Here is a 16,805-nt window from a genome sequence, read left to right on the forward strand (position 1 = left end):
ATTTTGTACCACTTTGTCCCTCCTTATGTCTTTGTAGGTCCGTTGGTCCTTCAGCATCCCACAGCGCAGTGTTCTTCCCATGGTCTCCTAGTACTTTGGTTGCTGTCTCCTCCCCACATTTCCCCGTGTGCTGGCCAGGCCTGTTACACTTGCAGACTTTCCAAGTGTTGTATCTATTTTGACCCTTAGTCACTGTTTCCATTTGCAGCTCCATTTAATTTAGTGAGATTACTAATTGTGACTACAAGTTTGAAAGATGGATCCCTTTTTGATTATTTTCATTAATCACCAAATCCATATATGAGGAATGGGTTACAGAGCACAGGATTCAGGTTCAGACCCTGCCTGTGTCCTTTTGACAGCTTGCAGTGATAACTCTAAGCCACTACTAGATAAAACCCTTTTGCAAGACGGTAGGAGACAGCCAGACCTTGTAGAGGGCCTCTTGGCTCCTGTGAGGCATCCTGTTATTCAGTTACTTGAATCCTACATCAAGATGCCGTTGAATTATCACAGCAAGGGGCTTAGCTTACTTTCAACTGGGACATAAAGTAGATTTCAGCTACTTGGGAGCACAGGGACTGAAGTGGGACAGAGAAAGCACTGCACTGGAAATCTCTGGAAAACCCAAGCTTGGAGAGGATGAAGCTGAGTTTTTTGTTTGATAAATATTGTGTTAAACTGGGATTTTCAAAGGAGGCTAAGGAAGATCCTTACCTGCCTTCAGACATCTATATTCAGTAGGCAAATATCCAAGTCATTTATAATACACGTAGTGCCCCATGCTCATTCCCTAATATACAGAGTGCTGTAGGGTGAAAACATAACAAAACACCATACAAGTGGAAACCAACCTTCGTAAAGGTCCTTCCCCCACTGCAGCCTGGGGGTTGAGCCAACCGTCAGGGAATGCACTGCAGCCCCCGACTCTTGAAGCAGAGCTGGCTGTCAGTGAGCACTGCCTTGCATGCTCTGCCTCTGCTCTCCCTCTGGCAAGGTGGGAAGAGTGAAGCACACTGGGATGATGAAACAAGCTCTCCCCTCTCGCAGTCTGTAGCATGTGCATAATAAACAGCACTTTATGCTGTTTCTCTCCAGGTTATTTTTGGAGTTCTTCCTCTATACCTAGGCCTCTCTTTTCTGCTATTTGGTATTATGTAAACCAATACAACCTGTTCCATGGTTGGGTTGTTGGCAATTAAACCAGTACCCCAGCCTGAACTAGCCTGGGTGAGGAGGGTGTGTAGACCCAGCAGAACTAAAAACAAGACTTGCCAAAGGGCGCATGAGCTCCCTGTGAGCCAACAGCCATCTATCTGTACCTGGAGAGATGAGCACTGCCAGGTCATTCTGCTTGTAGCATTACGAATGATGCAAAGTTGTTACAGCATCTAAGGTGCCCCAACGGTTGTAGTGGCCTTGGGACTGACTTGACTTGACTCCTACACCTGCAACACTTCAAAGGGTGTGCATCTCCCTCTGTTTTCCATTTGAAGGGTTTGAAAGGCATTTGAAGTATTTCAAATATTATTTCTGTCTGCACCCTTGGAAAGAAACGTTGCCACTATGTATATAAACATTTAAAATAAAAGCATGTTGCATTAGAGTGATTAATCAATTATGAGCTGAACTGGCCTGTAGTTAAATCAAGGGCCTAATCCTGCAAAGACTTAAACATGTCACTGTACTCAACAGAACTACTTATGGATATGCAAAAGTTGTTTCAGTACTGATCCAAGTTTGACTATTACCTATTAGGTAGACCCTGATGGCTCAAACCATATTAGAATGTGCTTTGGGTGCTTAATAACTTTCATGTGCTTGATAACTTGAGTAGAAAACATTTCAATTTCTGGTTGGAAATTCATCTTAGAACATGAGTAGGCAATTATTTTGGCTGGAGTGCCACTTAAAGATCTGTTGAGGGCTGCAGGGGTAGCCCCGCCCCTTGATGGGTGCCCCACCCCCTGGTTTCCATCTTGGGACCGGGCGTTCCACTTCTAACCCCTGACCTTTGCCACTGGGAGTTCCTCCCGTTGCCGTAGAAGTACTCCTTTTGGGAGGTAGGGTACTGCTATCTTGAAACTGAAGAAAAAACCCTAGATCATACACTAAAAATTAAACATCTGCTATAACTTATTTAAATTTTATTTTAAAATATTTTTGTCCTGATTTATGTGTGCTTGCATAGTGTATCTAGAGGCAATTGCATAATAGCTCAAAATACAGTCCTACTCTTGTATATTGAGGGGGGGTTGGAATACAGGGGTGTATATGAGGGTGGATGGTTGGGGAGTGGGGTGTGTGATGGGGAGGCGTGGGGTGTGGATGGTTGTGGGGTACGTGGTTGGAGTGGGGTTGTGGAAGGGTGCAGGGTTATGGTGGGTGGGGTGGGAGTGTGTGCATGTGTGTGTATATGTGTGTGAGAGGGGGGAGGGCCCTCAGTCCCTGGAGTGTGCGAGTCCCTGGAGCTGCCTGTGGGGGCAGCAAGTGAAGCCAGTCCCTCCCAGCCCTGTAGCAAGCAGCTCCCTGCACTCCCACCCTAATCCCCGGCCTAACCCAAATAAATAGTTTGGCAGGTGGTGGCAGTGTGTGGGGCTAGCCCCACTGAGCTCCGTGTAATGAAGTCCGTGGTGCAGGTCATGGGGCTTGGTCAGGGCAGAAGGGAGAGGGGCTGGCCCAGCTCCAAAGCGTGGAGCTCCCCGCCATTTCCTATAACCTGCACATAGCAGCTAGCAGGGCCAGGCCACCAGCTCTGTTGTGTGTGGCAATCATGGACTGCATGCGAGCCTCACACGATGCAGCCAGGCAGACCCCGCATCCAGGCTCCGTGCTCTTGCTGCCCCACCCTGGGGTCCCCACCGCCTCCAGGGCACTGGCATAGGCTCCATGCTCCTGTCCACTGCTGCCACTTCCCTGTCACTGCTACTTCCTCCGCTGCTTCCTTACTTTCCCTCCCACATGCCTGTCCATCTGCCACTGCTGCTGCTGCTCTCCCCCCACCTGCCCACTGCCATTCCCCGCTTGCCTGCCTACCACTCCGGCTCCAGCCCACCCCAGCCAGGACCACGCAGTTGCCAGCTGCATGGCTGAGACTGCATGGTATGGCATAGAACCAGCCTGGCCTGGCTCGGGCCCTGCCATGTGGGCAAATTATGGTGGTTTTTGTCCCCTCTTCCTCCTGGCTGGGCCCCGCTGACTGCATGCCACGCCATATTCGGTCTGGCCCGGCCCAGGTCCTGTGGGGTGGGCTGATCATGGAGGATTCCTCCCCACCCTCCATCTGATCTTATTTGAATTTCCCCTCTGATGGAGGGAGGGGAACAGTTGCAGGGTCACCAGGCCAGAAGCCACAGAGGCTTCTGGTTAGGGCTGGGGGCAGGACTGGGCTATTCGGTCCTGCCACCTTCTTTTTCTGGGTCCTGCTGCTGCTGGTGCCTCATCATCTTTGACAGGCAGCCACGTGCAGATAATAATTAATTTTCTAAATTCTTTTGGGGGCCTGTGGGCCAGATAGAATGGCCTGGTGGGGCAGATCCAGCCTGTGGGCCATATTTTGCCCACCCCTGTCTTAGAACCTGTTCCTAATACAACCCTGTATAAACTGTGTTTAAATATGGTAGTTGAACAGGACTAAGACCTATGCATGAGGTTCATGTGCATGGCAACATACAAATCTTATTGTTAGGACACTTCTAAATACTAAAACTCTCTCTAAGTTGTGATGTGTGCTTAGACTTAGTTTTGTACCAATTAGCATACGTTCGCCTGAATGATGTTTCATTTTACTGTCCTCTATAATGCAGCCCTTTCTGCTATTGCTGTTTAAAATTGTTACAATGTACAATTTTTAGGTTGTCAGTGTGGACATGCCAATTACAGATGATGCTGAGCTCCAGAAGTGTTCAAAGGTATGGATTCTTATTTCACTTTTGCCTTGAGATACAATGTCAAAATAAATAGTTTGGCATGATCCAAAACCACAGCTGTGAATACTTGGGATACGACCAGTTTTGTGCTTCTGGCTCATCCCTCACGTGTGGCTTATGTTCTAGACACAGTTTGAACTTATCAAATTACATTTTATTTTTGAGTTAAGGATGGGGGAGACCCTGGGAAAACAGCAAACAATATGTCCCCAGTGTCCTTAAACTTTGGCCATTCTGATAAGGTGGGAACAATGCAGTTATACAGAATTGAAGCCCATCAGTTCTGAATCTAAGGTTTTTGGCTTTAGTACCTTAGCTGATTGATTGGGGCAGAACTTGAAAAAGAAGTTGTGCATGATGAATGCACCAACCTTTTAGGGCTGTCAGCTGGATGAGTGGAGCTGGGACGATCCATGGACCAAATTGGACCATGCATGCTAGGTCCTGTACTGCCTCCACCTGCCAGGCTCAGACCCCGGGGCCCTGTGCCACCTCCTTCCAGCCCTGCTTGCCAGGATTGGTTCTGGGGCCACATGCAGCTTCTGGCCAGCCATGTACACTGGGATCAGGTCCTGTGCTGCCTTGTATGCCTGATCTAGCCTGCCAGGATCCCAGCAGACCCATGGGGAGCCCTTGCAGGCCAAATGACACAATACCAGGGGCTGGATCTGGCCTGTGGGCTGGGGGGTTGAGCACCCCTGTTTTAGCCGGTGCAAAAAAAGAGTATTTCTCACACTGACTTCATAAAACTCATCAAGTGAAGTTTCAGTCCAGCAAAGGGATCTGCCAGTATGCATTCTTCCTCTACAGCTGTGCAATTTTATTGGCTTCAGTATCAGACCCTAAGTGCAACCCAGTACATTGCACAGCTCTGATACATCCTGGAAGGGATACTGGTATGGCCTGCTGTGGCTGTGGAATGAAAAAGAGAAAGCATGGCCCATAGCCAATTATAGACAAGAGGAACAGAACAGTACCTGGCCCTATTGCTACCTGCATGCTCAGAAGCAGTTGGAGAACAAGTAATACTTGAATAATAAAATTCAGGAAAGCTTGGCAATGTAAGGGAGTTGATACTGTTGCCTCTGTTGCCCCCTTTAATTGTTTCCTTATTTGCATTACTGCTGTCTTGTCTAGATTGAGTCTCCTGGCATGCTCTCTTTGCACTGAGAAGATTTTCCTAGTGGTAGCAGACAGACATTTGCAAGTTAGAGATTTACTACAGAGGAGTAAGGCTGTCCCTTGGGAAACAGCCAGCACAAAATCAGTGAAACTCCACTTGGAAATAAGGATGCAAGTGGTAGAAACTGATGTCAAAATACAGACAGGATGTATTCCCTGTCCCTAAAAGCATTATAAATGTCCTCAAGGGATGAGGCCGCTCATTGCATGATTAGGTTTTATTGGAATCCTGTAAAATAATGATTAGGACATAATCTTCACCTTTTGCTCATATACCTTTAATAAAGAACAGCTCTGGTTTGATCATGATAGACTGTATTATTTTTTAATACCTTACCTTTTTTTCTCCCAGTGCAATGATGCAATTAAAAAGAATAGTATGATGCACATTTCTTTCTCCCAAAGGATAGACTATTGCTTTTTCACTACACAGTAAAACTGAATAGAATATTTGTTGGATATAACTCTAGGGATGTCAGTGTCAACATGTAGTAATCTTAATATACATTTGACTTCATTTGAATTGATTAGCCATTGAACATTAAATGCATTTATGGTGAAACATAAAACTAAAAATGTTATTTGTAACTTATTCACTGATTATATTTTTGGCAGCTATTGCCTATCCACACTTTAAGATTGGGAGTTGAACTTGATACATTCGATGGACATCACTACATATCATCAATTGCTTCTGATGGTCCAGTTGCTATGCTTGGCCTCCTCCAGCTGGAAGATGAACTTCTAGAGGTAAAATGCGAAGAAATGGTCTATCTGTTTAGTGGGTTTAATATGATTGTACTACTTTTTATTTTGGCTGATACCATTGCAAATGTGTAACATTAAATCATAGATGGAGGAAACAGTCCTCTCTCCATCTGTTCTGCCTTACAAGGGTTGTATAAGACTTGTACAGTTGTTTGGGAAATGCTTGATACCAAGGTGATAAAGCAGAGGGAACCTCTGATGATCATATTTTATCTGCATTCCCCAAATTAAGAATCTTTTAAACATTCTGGATTTAACTCTTGCATTTCTGTGGCAAACAGTGTTTTTAGTTCTTTTTGTTCACTTTAGAAAACCCATAACAGCTGGTAACCTTATAGCTGTGGTTTTTGTTGGCCCTTTTCACTTTCCGAGGCTTGGTTGCTGTATATTCAAAGAAAGCTTGTTCGCGTGACCAAGCACAGTGTGTCAATAGAGTATATGCAACGTAGATAGTTGGGCTGCTTTGGTGTGATCAGACTTGGGAGGCCAAACATTTTGTTTAAAGTCTGTCTATCCAGAAGAAAAGATTGTAACTAAGTTTCTTCTTTTGGATTCCTGCTCTTTCTTTGTCAAAAACTTTTCGAATCTGAATCCGTTCTAGTGGAACTTAAAGATCAAGGTCTTATTGACTTCAATAAAAGCAGGATCAGGCCCTTTGCTAGATTAGCTCATTTTTGGCCCAGGGCTCATGGCCTGGGTTATGCTTTTCTGTTAAGACTTTTGGCACCAAAAATTCATACTTGTGTTGCTAAGGGCTACTGCATTTTCTTTTATTAGTGCTTAGGAGAGAAATTCTGGACTCTTAGATGAAAGAGTTAATAAAATGTTGAAAGTGTTACAATATTTCATAGATTTCATAGATTTCTAGGGTCAGAAGGGACCTATTAGATCATCTAGTCCAACCCCCTGCTCTAGGCAGGAAAGAGCGCTGTGGTCAAGTAACCCCAGCCAGGTGCTTGTCTAATCTCCTTTTGAACACCTTCAAGGTAGGGGAAAGCACCACCTACCTTGGAAACCCATTCCATATTTTGCCAACCCTCACCGTAAAGAATTTCTTCCTGATGTCCAGTTTAAATCTATTCTTCTCGAGTTTATGTCCATTATTTTTAGTAACCCCAAGGGGCGCACCCTGGTAAATCTCTTATTTCTTAAACAAAAGGTCAAATACTAGAAGCAATAAACCAAACTATGAGCTAATTGTTCACCAAATTTTGTTGTATAATTTTGAACAGTTTTGTTTATATGAGTCCAGAAGTATGTCCAAAGCTAGTGAACTTCAACTTTTTTCCCTTCTGTATCTTAAAAAAGTGAAACAAAAATGTGCTGCAGGGCTAAAACTGTATATGTCAAGTTTCAGCCCAGAGCACATCTTTACAGCCAAGTTATAAATCCACTTTAAATAGGGGTCTGTAATGAAAAATGTGACAGTCCCTGAACTAAAGCAAACAGTGCTACCTAGGTGCTGATATAACAATTGGAGATGGTTTAGATTTAAAAAGTAATGAGAAAGCAACATTTTTAAATGTATAATGAGATTAAATAAAAATTTAAAATGACTTGTTTGACGAATGGTAATAGAAATGATAGAACCTTTTTAGTTTCTAATTTTAACTGATTTAACTTGTAGCGGGGCCTAATGCTTCCTTGCCTCTCACCTGATCGGTTTTGTTCTAAAGCCTCCACTGTGTTCATTCAGTGGAATAGCTATAACATGGTCCGATCAATGGATGGGGCATCTGGCACCCTTCCTGCTTTGAGATTGATCTCCAGCAGTTATAAAAGAAGAGAGAGGGAGTCCCCAAGTCTGCTTATGAACATACAGTAGTCCTTCTCCATCAATCAAAGACTGCTGAGAAATGATAGTAACTTCCCACCACACTAGCACTTCAAATGCAATTTAAAAAAAAACCCTGTGCAAATATTTCTGTTTAAATTATTAACTAATGGTTGGTCTGATTGTTCAGCAGGCATTACATTTCTGGATTACAGTTTCTAGTCTGTGCTGAAAACAGATGGAGTTTGCAGCCTACGGTTTTAGAGGAAATGACTGCACCTCTCTAGATTTTTCTCCTGAGCTGCTTTGCAATGAGAGGGGTGCTGGGTAGTTCCTCAGCAACATGTGCTATTTTTAAACTGCAAAATCATGGATACAGGGAGGAAGATTGGAGATTATGGGGAAAGTGATGCATGTGTGACAAGGAGGATGTTGATCCTATCTATCCAAGCCAGCCTGAACTTTGTACATAGGGATGGAGATCTAGGAAATGACATGGAGCAGATCCTGACTTTTATGCTTTTAAGTAGAATGACTCAACATCTTCCAGTTTTTGTGTTTTTCATGAAATGTTTCAGAAATTGAGTTTTTTCTTATGGAAGCATCCAATTTTCTCCTTAGAAAATTTTCAGGTTTTCAGCCAGCTCTACTTTTGTTTTAGTCTGTAATGAGAATTGGAGGGCTCTTTGGCCTGGGACCCATACCTCACATGGTGCCCAATTTGCACAAAGTGCTGGCCAAACCTGGCATGTGGGCTGGCCATGTTCAATCCAGCCTCACAACACTCATCTGGCCCATGGGACCAAATTAGTTTAATAAAGTTTAAACGAAGTTTAACACCCATGACGCACGTGATCAAAACCATCACTGAAATGAACATTAATTGGCACCCTTGGTAGTAGACTTGCCAGAAGGAACCTGGATTGAATGAGATATGGAGAACAAATAACTTTCTCAACAGAACGTAGTTCTGACATATGGGTGGGGCAGTGTGTGGAAACTGCAGTTACCTATGGCATTCCTGTTTTGTGGAGGAACAGAGAGCTTCAGTCATGTGAGTTGTCAAACCAGCGGTGTGTATGGACCCTGAAAAGCACTTTAAGTAAAACATTCTGACACTAGAATTAATTTCTAAAAGCACTTTCAACTGCAGTCAAGTATTATAATAATCAGTTTTCTTGTCTGTACTTTAGACAAGTCTGGTAATCAGTTAGGTAGAAAGAGTGAATAAAAAATGGCTATTCCAATTCAGTAGGTGAGATCAAAATACCTAGTATAGGAGGGATTGGGACTAAAACCAGAGAAAATGGTAGTGAACAGGAAATGAGGGAGATGAAACTAAACAGAACAAAAGGCATGTATTTCCATTATGTAGTAATAAAGTCGCCAGAATCAAGGGATAGAATTACGGTCTTACAGTAATTTATGTATAGCTTAGAGGGGTACATTAACAAAACCACTCAAGCTTCACTGGAATCCCTAGATGAAATTAGACCTTTATGTACAGTTGAGGAGGACAATTATACCTCCTATTGTAATGGTTCGAAGTAAACAAGAGAATAACTTTTATTGCGGAACCGGATCAATATCCTTTTTAAAGATCTGAACGGTGATGTGTGCGTTCTCTTTTCTGCCTAGGTAAATGGAGTCCAGCTTTATGGAAAGTCCCGCCGTGAGGCAGTTTCTTTTCTTAAAGAAGTACCTCCTCCATTCACTCTGGTTTGCTGTCGGCGCCTTTTTGATGATGGCAACGAGTCTTTTGTGGATGAGCTCAGCACCATTGAGGTTTCGTCTCCAGAACCAAAGGTTGTGATAATGTACTGTGTAGCTTAGTTGCAGAGAAACGCATTCATTTTCTAAAGACAATGTTTTGGTTTTCCTTTTATTTACCTTAAAGCAAAAATTTCTTGAAATACATTGACTTGATTATGTAAACCAGCTCTTCTCATCTACCTTTAAAACACTGTTTACTTTTCACCACTGGTTCATTTGGAAACGTTAGACAATTTCAAAGGCCTGAGAAATAGGGTTGCGCAAAGCTTCGGTCGCTGATTTGATACGGGGAGATTTGGTAGCCAAATCTCTGAATCTAAATCAAATCAGGAGACCCATTAATCTCTGCGAATCAAATTGGAAGCCTCCGACTTGATTTGGAGAGATTCGACGATTCAGACATAGACACAGCTTTATATGTTTTTTCTACATACCTCAAGGTACCAGGCGGCTTGTTAATGCTGAGATGGTGGGGCGGATGTAGCATCCCACGGGAGCATCGAGGGGTCCCCAGCGCACTCAGCAGCGGACCCGGAAATGGACCACAAGCACTCCTGGTTCACTTCTGTGTCCACCATGAAGCACATGGGAGACCCCCTCCTGCCCCCCGGCTTGGTGACTGGTGCCTCCTGAGTCTGGGGGGGACACCCAGGATCCCCCCCGTGGGTGATTGCTGAGCTGGGGGAGACACGGGGGATGTCCCCCACGTGTTCCGCAGTGGACCCAGAAGTGCACTGGAAGTACTTTTGGGTCTGTCGCCAAGCATGTGGGGGACCCCCCTGCACTCCTGTGGGGTGCTCCATCCACCTGAGCATTGCAGCATTCACGAGCCGCACCTGGTACCTCAAGGTATGTAGAAAAAAACATTTAAAGCTCTTTAAATGTTTGTTTAAACATTTTGTTTAAAATGTTTGTTTAAACATCTAAAGCTGTTTGTATTAGTTATTGATTGCTCGATCCATTCTTCGGAATCGCTGATTCTCCGAACCAGAATCGAATCTTCAGATTTGGATTCAGCCGAATCGAATCGGGACAGTGATCCGAATCGAATCGCTGTCCTCCAAATTGTGCCGAATACTAATTGAATACGGCTTGCTTCGCACACTCTTGAGAAACCAGCTCAGTCCCAGAGAAATTTACTCTTTCCTTGTATGGGGTCATTGCCTGTAAGTTGCAGCAGGAGCTCATCTTGCTCTTTGCTGAAGCCTGTCAGTGTGGTTGGTGCCATATAAAACACTGAAAATAACACCTAGTTCCCATCCTGTGATGTTTACAGTCTTATTAATACAGGCAATATAGCTGACACAATATACCAGATAATAGGATGTAGCACAGATAGACTGGTTTGCTACAAAGTGTTGATTTTCTCAGATTGCTTTGTCATGTTCAGTGTTGTCCAGTTGGTCCAGCCTTCTTTTAAAAGTAAAGCACAAGATCATGTGGGAAAGACAGAACATTGTGCCACTCGGAGCTGGATAAAAAATACCATCTAGCTTAGGGTAATAGAAGACCCAGTTTCATTGCCTGAATGACTGTGACTTGGTCTTAATTGGCATAATAGTCCCAGTAGACTGAGTCCTTGAATGGGGTCAAATGGAACATGTTGAGGAGCAAAAATGAAGCAGTACATTTGCATGTCAAAAATAGCATTTGTACAGTAACAAAATTGATTGATTTAGTGACATTTTCTCTCTGATGCTAACACACATGTTGTCACTTATGCTTGGTCTAGATTTGAGTGTGTTGCTCTGACCTATTTCCTATTTCAGAGCTGTGACAGCATTTAGTTTTTATGTTATTTCATGTTTACAACTTTATTACTTTTACTGTGGTTTACTGAGGTAGGTTACTAGACTCTCCATTGTGCTATATGTATGATGTATGTAAATCACAAGCTAGCTTGCTGACTGTGTCACATTTGTCATTTCTAAGCATAATAGATGAGCAAGATCTTTGAATTAGACTAAATCTTAGCCTCGTCCCCATTAGTTGATTACTTCCATCTTGTGGATCAAGGTTATGTAAAACTAGGGAAATAGGAGAATTAGCATTTATTTCTATTGCGAAAGGCTTAAAATTCCAAATTTAAAACTTTACTCTTGTAACCATTATACAATGGTTCTCCTCATTATATAATGCTTGCTCTTTTTTCTCTCTTTTCTGATCTAACTTTTTATTGACAGCCTTCCTGAGAGGATGTTTCAAACTAAAATATGGATGTTGTTTTCAACATAAACACAAAGTGTTTCCATTCACCTTTTATGAAGGGTCCCTGCTATTCTCACCACCAGCATTTTACACCATTGTGTTTGCCATTGCATTTTTCCAAACGTTTTTCACCAAATTATATCAGTTGCATACATCTGTCGATACTGTCCGAGTGAAGTTTCCCTTTCCCTCAGAGCTACTTCCATATTATTTCTGTTGCCTACCACAAAGATCAAACAGCAGTATCTGAAATTAAAACTTAGTTCTTTCTTTGGCCTAGTAGTGAGATTCTTTGCTACCTGAATGCTTGAAAGAACAGCTTTAATTATATGCAGTGGCGTGAAGCCACTTAAATTTGCCAATGGCAATTTTCATTTAGATTTTTGAACTATCATTATTCTTGCCAGTAGATCTCTCTTCTTATTTCTTTTTTAAAAAATGCCATTTTCCCCTTCACAATAGTACATAAATAGAACAAGAGGAGTAAAATTGTAATCTGTTTTCGGTTAGGTAACAAGCGATAACTCTTCAACACTCTTTTTGGAAAAATATGTATGGGAAGCCAGTGTATCAGAGAGGTTTTGTACTTCTCTGTCTTCTGGAGTTTTAATATTAAAGCAAAAATATACTATTTGTTTGCATAGCTGTGCAAACTTAATTGCATGCTGAGATTTTCTTTCTATTTATGTATAATAACACCAGCACATATTATGATTATAATGAAAAATTTTACAACCTTCCTTCTGTCTTTTCATGGACTTTCCTCTGTGATGTTAAAAATCTTGTTTTGAGAAATCTTTTTTTTCCTTTTAATGCATCTAATGAGGTGGCTGAAGTCTATTGAAGTATGGCAGGTTGGTGACATTATTTCAGTTTGAATGTTATATTATAATGTTTTTCAGTATTTGTGTGTAGTGTTAAGTCATAGTCTTGTAAACATGTATGCATGTGCTTAGCTTTGTTATTGTGAGAATCCTTAATGGGACTAGCAAAATTAAGCGTATACATAAATGTGGTGTTTGCAAAATGGAAATCTTAACTCTGAAGAAAGTGTTAATAACATGAAAAATCACATGATAGACAGTGGTTCTATTTAGGATAAGTAAATCATTAATAGAAGCAGAAGTGTTGAATGAACAAGTTTTAATTAAGAACTGAAAACAGCTTTTGAATTGGGTATTTTATTTTGCAGACGATACGTGAAGTAAACCTTAATCCTGAGGAGGAGGAAGATGGAGAATTAGCATTATGGTCTCCTGATGTGAAAGTCATTGAGCTGGAGAAACACAGTAAAGGCTTAGGATTCAGCATTTTAGATTATCAGGTATACTTTTCTATATTAACAAGTATTGAAAATACCTCGGACCCTATTTTTCTCTCTTAATGTTCCTCAGAATTTCCTGAAAATATTTTGAATATAACATTTTGGCAATCTGTTTAACACGTGAACTCAAAATTTTGGAGGAAAAGTAGTTTATTTTGAGGCTGACTCAAGTTATAGTATAGACTTTATTTTCATTCTTACTGATAACTGGGTGGAGTAAAGTGTAAAATCTTTAATCAGGCTCCTAATTCTGAGTTTAAAGGCTGGGTGTTCTCTTGGTTACTAGGAATTACTTTTCAAGTAACTGAACTATGTGGCAATGTTTTCTCATTAATTAAACCTTTTTTGTATTAGTTATTGATTGCTTGATCCATTCTCCAGCCTCTTCCCCCCTGCCCCAGTTTAGTTAAGAAATAAATTTCTTATAGATCTGCTGTCACTGGTTCTTTAGTGCCCGATCCTGAGCCCATTGCAGTTAATGGAAGGACACTTGTTGTCTTCAAGAGGCTTTGGTTAGACCCTTAAAATGTAACTCAATTTTCCAAAATATGGATTATCATCTAATTTCAACAGCTATCAATCTTCCAGTGAAGGCAGATGGATTTGGTGTGATACCCAATTTACCTGTTAAAAATAAAAATTGGGGATTGATTTGTCGTATAAACGCATAACTGTTAAATTGCTTAAGGTCTAAAGAAGGTAAGTACTTTGCTACTTGAAGCTTTTAGGCCAGTGTACCAGAGACCGAGCAAGAATTTCCAATTATTTTCTTTAATACTGAGAAGGAGATGAATCTCGAGACACCAATAATAGCTTGAAGCAAGATTACGCTCAAAAATAGCCTCCTTTTTATGTAAAAATGTTGTGGGAGAGATTACATAGTTTTGATTCTTAAACTCCGTAGAAATGAAGGACCAAATTCTTTGGTGCAATTGGGCGAAATTCCGAGGGCACAAGTTTGCTAACTTCCTTTACATCAGCAAAGGTCTTGAACTTAAATAGATGTGTAGAAATATCAGAATTTGAGGCCAGGATGGAATGTTTTTAATGTTTTCAGTCAAGATGATATGTTTTAAACCTTTAGGCATCATAGTTGCAAAGAATTAAGATTTCTGGATCGCTCTTTGTAATAACATACACAGCTGAACACTGCCTAAACATTGTGCTTTAATAAAACAAAATGTATTCTCTCATTGTATGTACATGTCAAGTGATATAAAATCAATTATATTTTTATATAACAAGACATGAATCAGGAACAGATTAAAATAAAATACTTGAAGTATTATGCAAAACCATTAATTCCATATTTTACTAGCATGATTTAAAATTACTGAAAATAGATCCGGTTAGTCATTTTTGCTGATGTGTTGTGTTGCAGTGCCAGTAGTAGAGTTGCTAGGACTCTCTACAGAGCTGTAATACAGAGATTTGCTTTTTAATTTCTCATAATCAGAATTAATGAAGGCTTTAATAACAGACTTTTTATTTACTTCTTCACAAATGCAAATACATTAGTGATGTTGTGATACAGCTACATTTAATCAAATCAATTTTCAATCAGTGGCAAACTGCTTAATCTCATATCTTTATAATTTCAAGATATTCGTGTACAAAGCATGTAATTTTTTTTTTTTTTTGTCTATAGGCTTTGTTTTCTTCATCTGTGCTGCTGTTTCTATTGCATGTGGATTGATTATGTATATAAATCTATAACTGAATGCACAGACCCATCATTTTCATCTACATCATAAGGGGGAAAAAGTCTACCCTAGTGCAAAGAAGTGCATTAGCTGTTGGAAAAATATCTAAAACTCTTACAGGAGAGGTTTTCAAAAGCACAGATGACAGATCAGTGCTCTACTCAAAAGGAAAGTCTAACTGAAGGGATCTGAGTGCCTAACTGCCATGTTTGCCTTTGAAAATTTACCTCTTGAAACTTAATACTGCTCTAAAAATGTAAGTGCTTAGCCACATGTTCTTAGCTTACTGGAAAGGATTCAAGCTTAACAGTGGCAAATATATTGCTTACAACACATGAATGCTATTTATAAGCAAAATATATAAATAGTGTCCATTGTGACATTTAGATGACCAGTAACTTAACTTTAAAATCTGGCATAGTATGAGATGATTAATGAGTTCTAATATTGCTTCCTGTGGATGAAATAAATGATAAATCCAGATAAATAAATCTAATTTCTCCCAGGTAGAGGGAGGATTGTATGGGGACAAAACTATTTGTGACATCTTGCATTTCAAGTTTCCATAAGCTGTAAACTTATAAGAGATGAGTATTTTGGGGCAGTGGTTTATGACACTGGTCAGTATCAGATACTTTAGGGGAAGGTCCATGAATTTGCAGTTCTAGAAGAACCTGTTCATATGGTGGAGGGAAATGTTATCCTTCTCTGATTGGTTGCTGTTTATAGTCAGGGGCAGGAGAGTTTTCCTCCTTTGTAATTGTTATAATCCAATCTGATATATCAAAGGACTAAACATTTGCAGGGATAATGAGAACACCTTTCTTAAAACTGGATTACCCTCCTGGCCTCACAGATAATTTGTGCCTCAGTGTAAGGTTTCTAACACTTCATATTTATTACAAGTCTAGTCATGTTTCTGAAAAAGCAGGACTAATACAAACTCTTAGTAAACTAGGAATTTGAGTACTTAGAGATTTGAGACCCGAGATCATGAAATTATTACTCTGGAATATTAATTTTTAATGAAATATGTTTCTCTTAATGTTTTCTCTATAAAATAAAAGAGCATATCCCAAATGACTGAAAGGATATTCCCAGAAATGTATAAACATAACTTCAACTAATACATATTGAACACTTAGTATAATTAATTTGTAATTAGTTTAACGCAGAGTAACTGAGAATATAGCTATCCTGTCCCCATATTTGCTTCCCACCCACTTCTTCTGACATCTTAAGCAATTTATGTACTTTAAAATAGTGGACTTCTCTGTTTACATGGTAGAAAATATTACTAAATCTGTTATCACAGGACGCGTGTGACATAGCCTTTTGTCATTTGCCTGAAACAGGGATAGGCAACGTTTTTTGGCTGGAGTGCTGAAAAACCCACGATGCCTACCTTGGAAGGTGCCACAGTGCCAGCATGCCAGAAAAACAAAATTAAGGCAGGGGATACATGGCAGGATGCCGTGCACCCCACCCAAAGCCCCTGCCCCCCAGGCCTGCTGCCCCTTGCCCCCCAGCCCAGGCTCTGTGGCTATTTGCAGCTACCCAGAACTTGGACCAGCTGCAGCCAGGAGGCTGCAAACAGCTGCTGCCTCCCCACCCCAGCCCTGGCCCTAGCTGCCTCCCAGACCTGGCCTCCGGGGAAGCAGCAGATACCTCGGGCTCCAGGGAGGCAGCAGATACCGGCGATGCTCCCTGCTGTGCTGCCCTCGCACACACTGCACTCCCGGCCCTGCTGCCCTCCCCTGGGCCCTCCCGAGCACAGCATATGCAACCCAGAGTGGCAGCGCACAGAGGGACCGCACAGGGAAGCAGCCTACTGCTGCAAGCTCCACGCTGCCTGGGTCTCACTTCCCCTGTATGCATGGGAGCACCGTGAGCAGTACACAGGGTTAAGCCCCCTCGCTGCTGCCCCCACCTGCAGGGTAAGTGTGGCCAGGGCAGTGGGGAGCTTGGAGTGACAGGCAGCTTTCTGCACCCTGCCACGCTAGGTTTCACACGTTGCTCTGCAGAAGTGGCGGCAAGAGCAGCACAGTGGGAAGCATTGTTGCTATCTGCTGTCACCCAGGGCTGGATCTGGGCTGGGGTCAGGGCTGGGAGGCAGCAGGTGTTTGTAGTCTCCCGGCTGTAGC

The 16,805-nt window shown here is 41.7% G+C and overlaps 1 protein-coding gene across 9 annotated transcripts in view; it reads left to right on the plus strand.

Annotated features, from left to right (window-relative positions):
* The window catches only part of PATJ (PATJ crumbs cell polarity complex component), a 242,996-nt gene that overhangs the window by 50,255 nt on the left and 175,936 nt on the right, over positions 1 to 16,805 (plus strand). For all 9 annotated transcript variants that reach the window (XM_059727901.1, XM_059727903.1, XM_014593899.3 and 6 more), the window contains 4 exons: positions 3,855 to 3,911; positions 5,727 to 5,861; positions 9,292 to 9,459; positions 12,827 to 12,958. In XM_059727901.1, the coding sequence (XP_059583884.1) occupies positions 3,855 to 3,911; positions 5,727 to 5,861; positions 9,292 to 9,459; positions 12,827 to 12,958 (492 nt within the window). The remainder of the gene's footprint in view (positions 1 to 3,854; positions 3,912 to 5,726; positions 5,862 to 9,291; positions 9,460 to 12,826; positions 12,959 to 16,805) is intronic.

Source organism: Alligator mississippiensis, chromosome 5 (genome assembly GCF_030867095.1).
Source record: "Alligator mississippiensis isolate rAllMis1 chromosome 5, rAllMis1, whole genome shotgun sequence".
NCBI lineage: Eukaryota > Metazoa > Chordata > Crocodylia > Alligatoridae > Alligator > Alligator mississippiensis.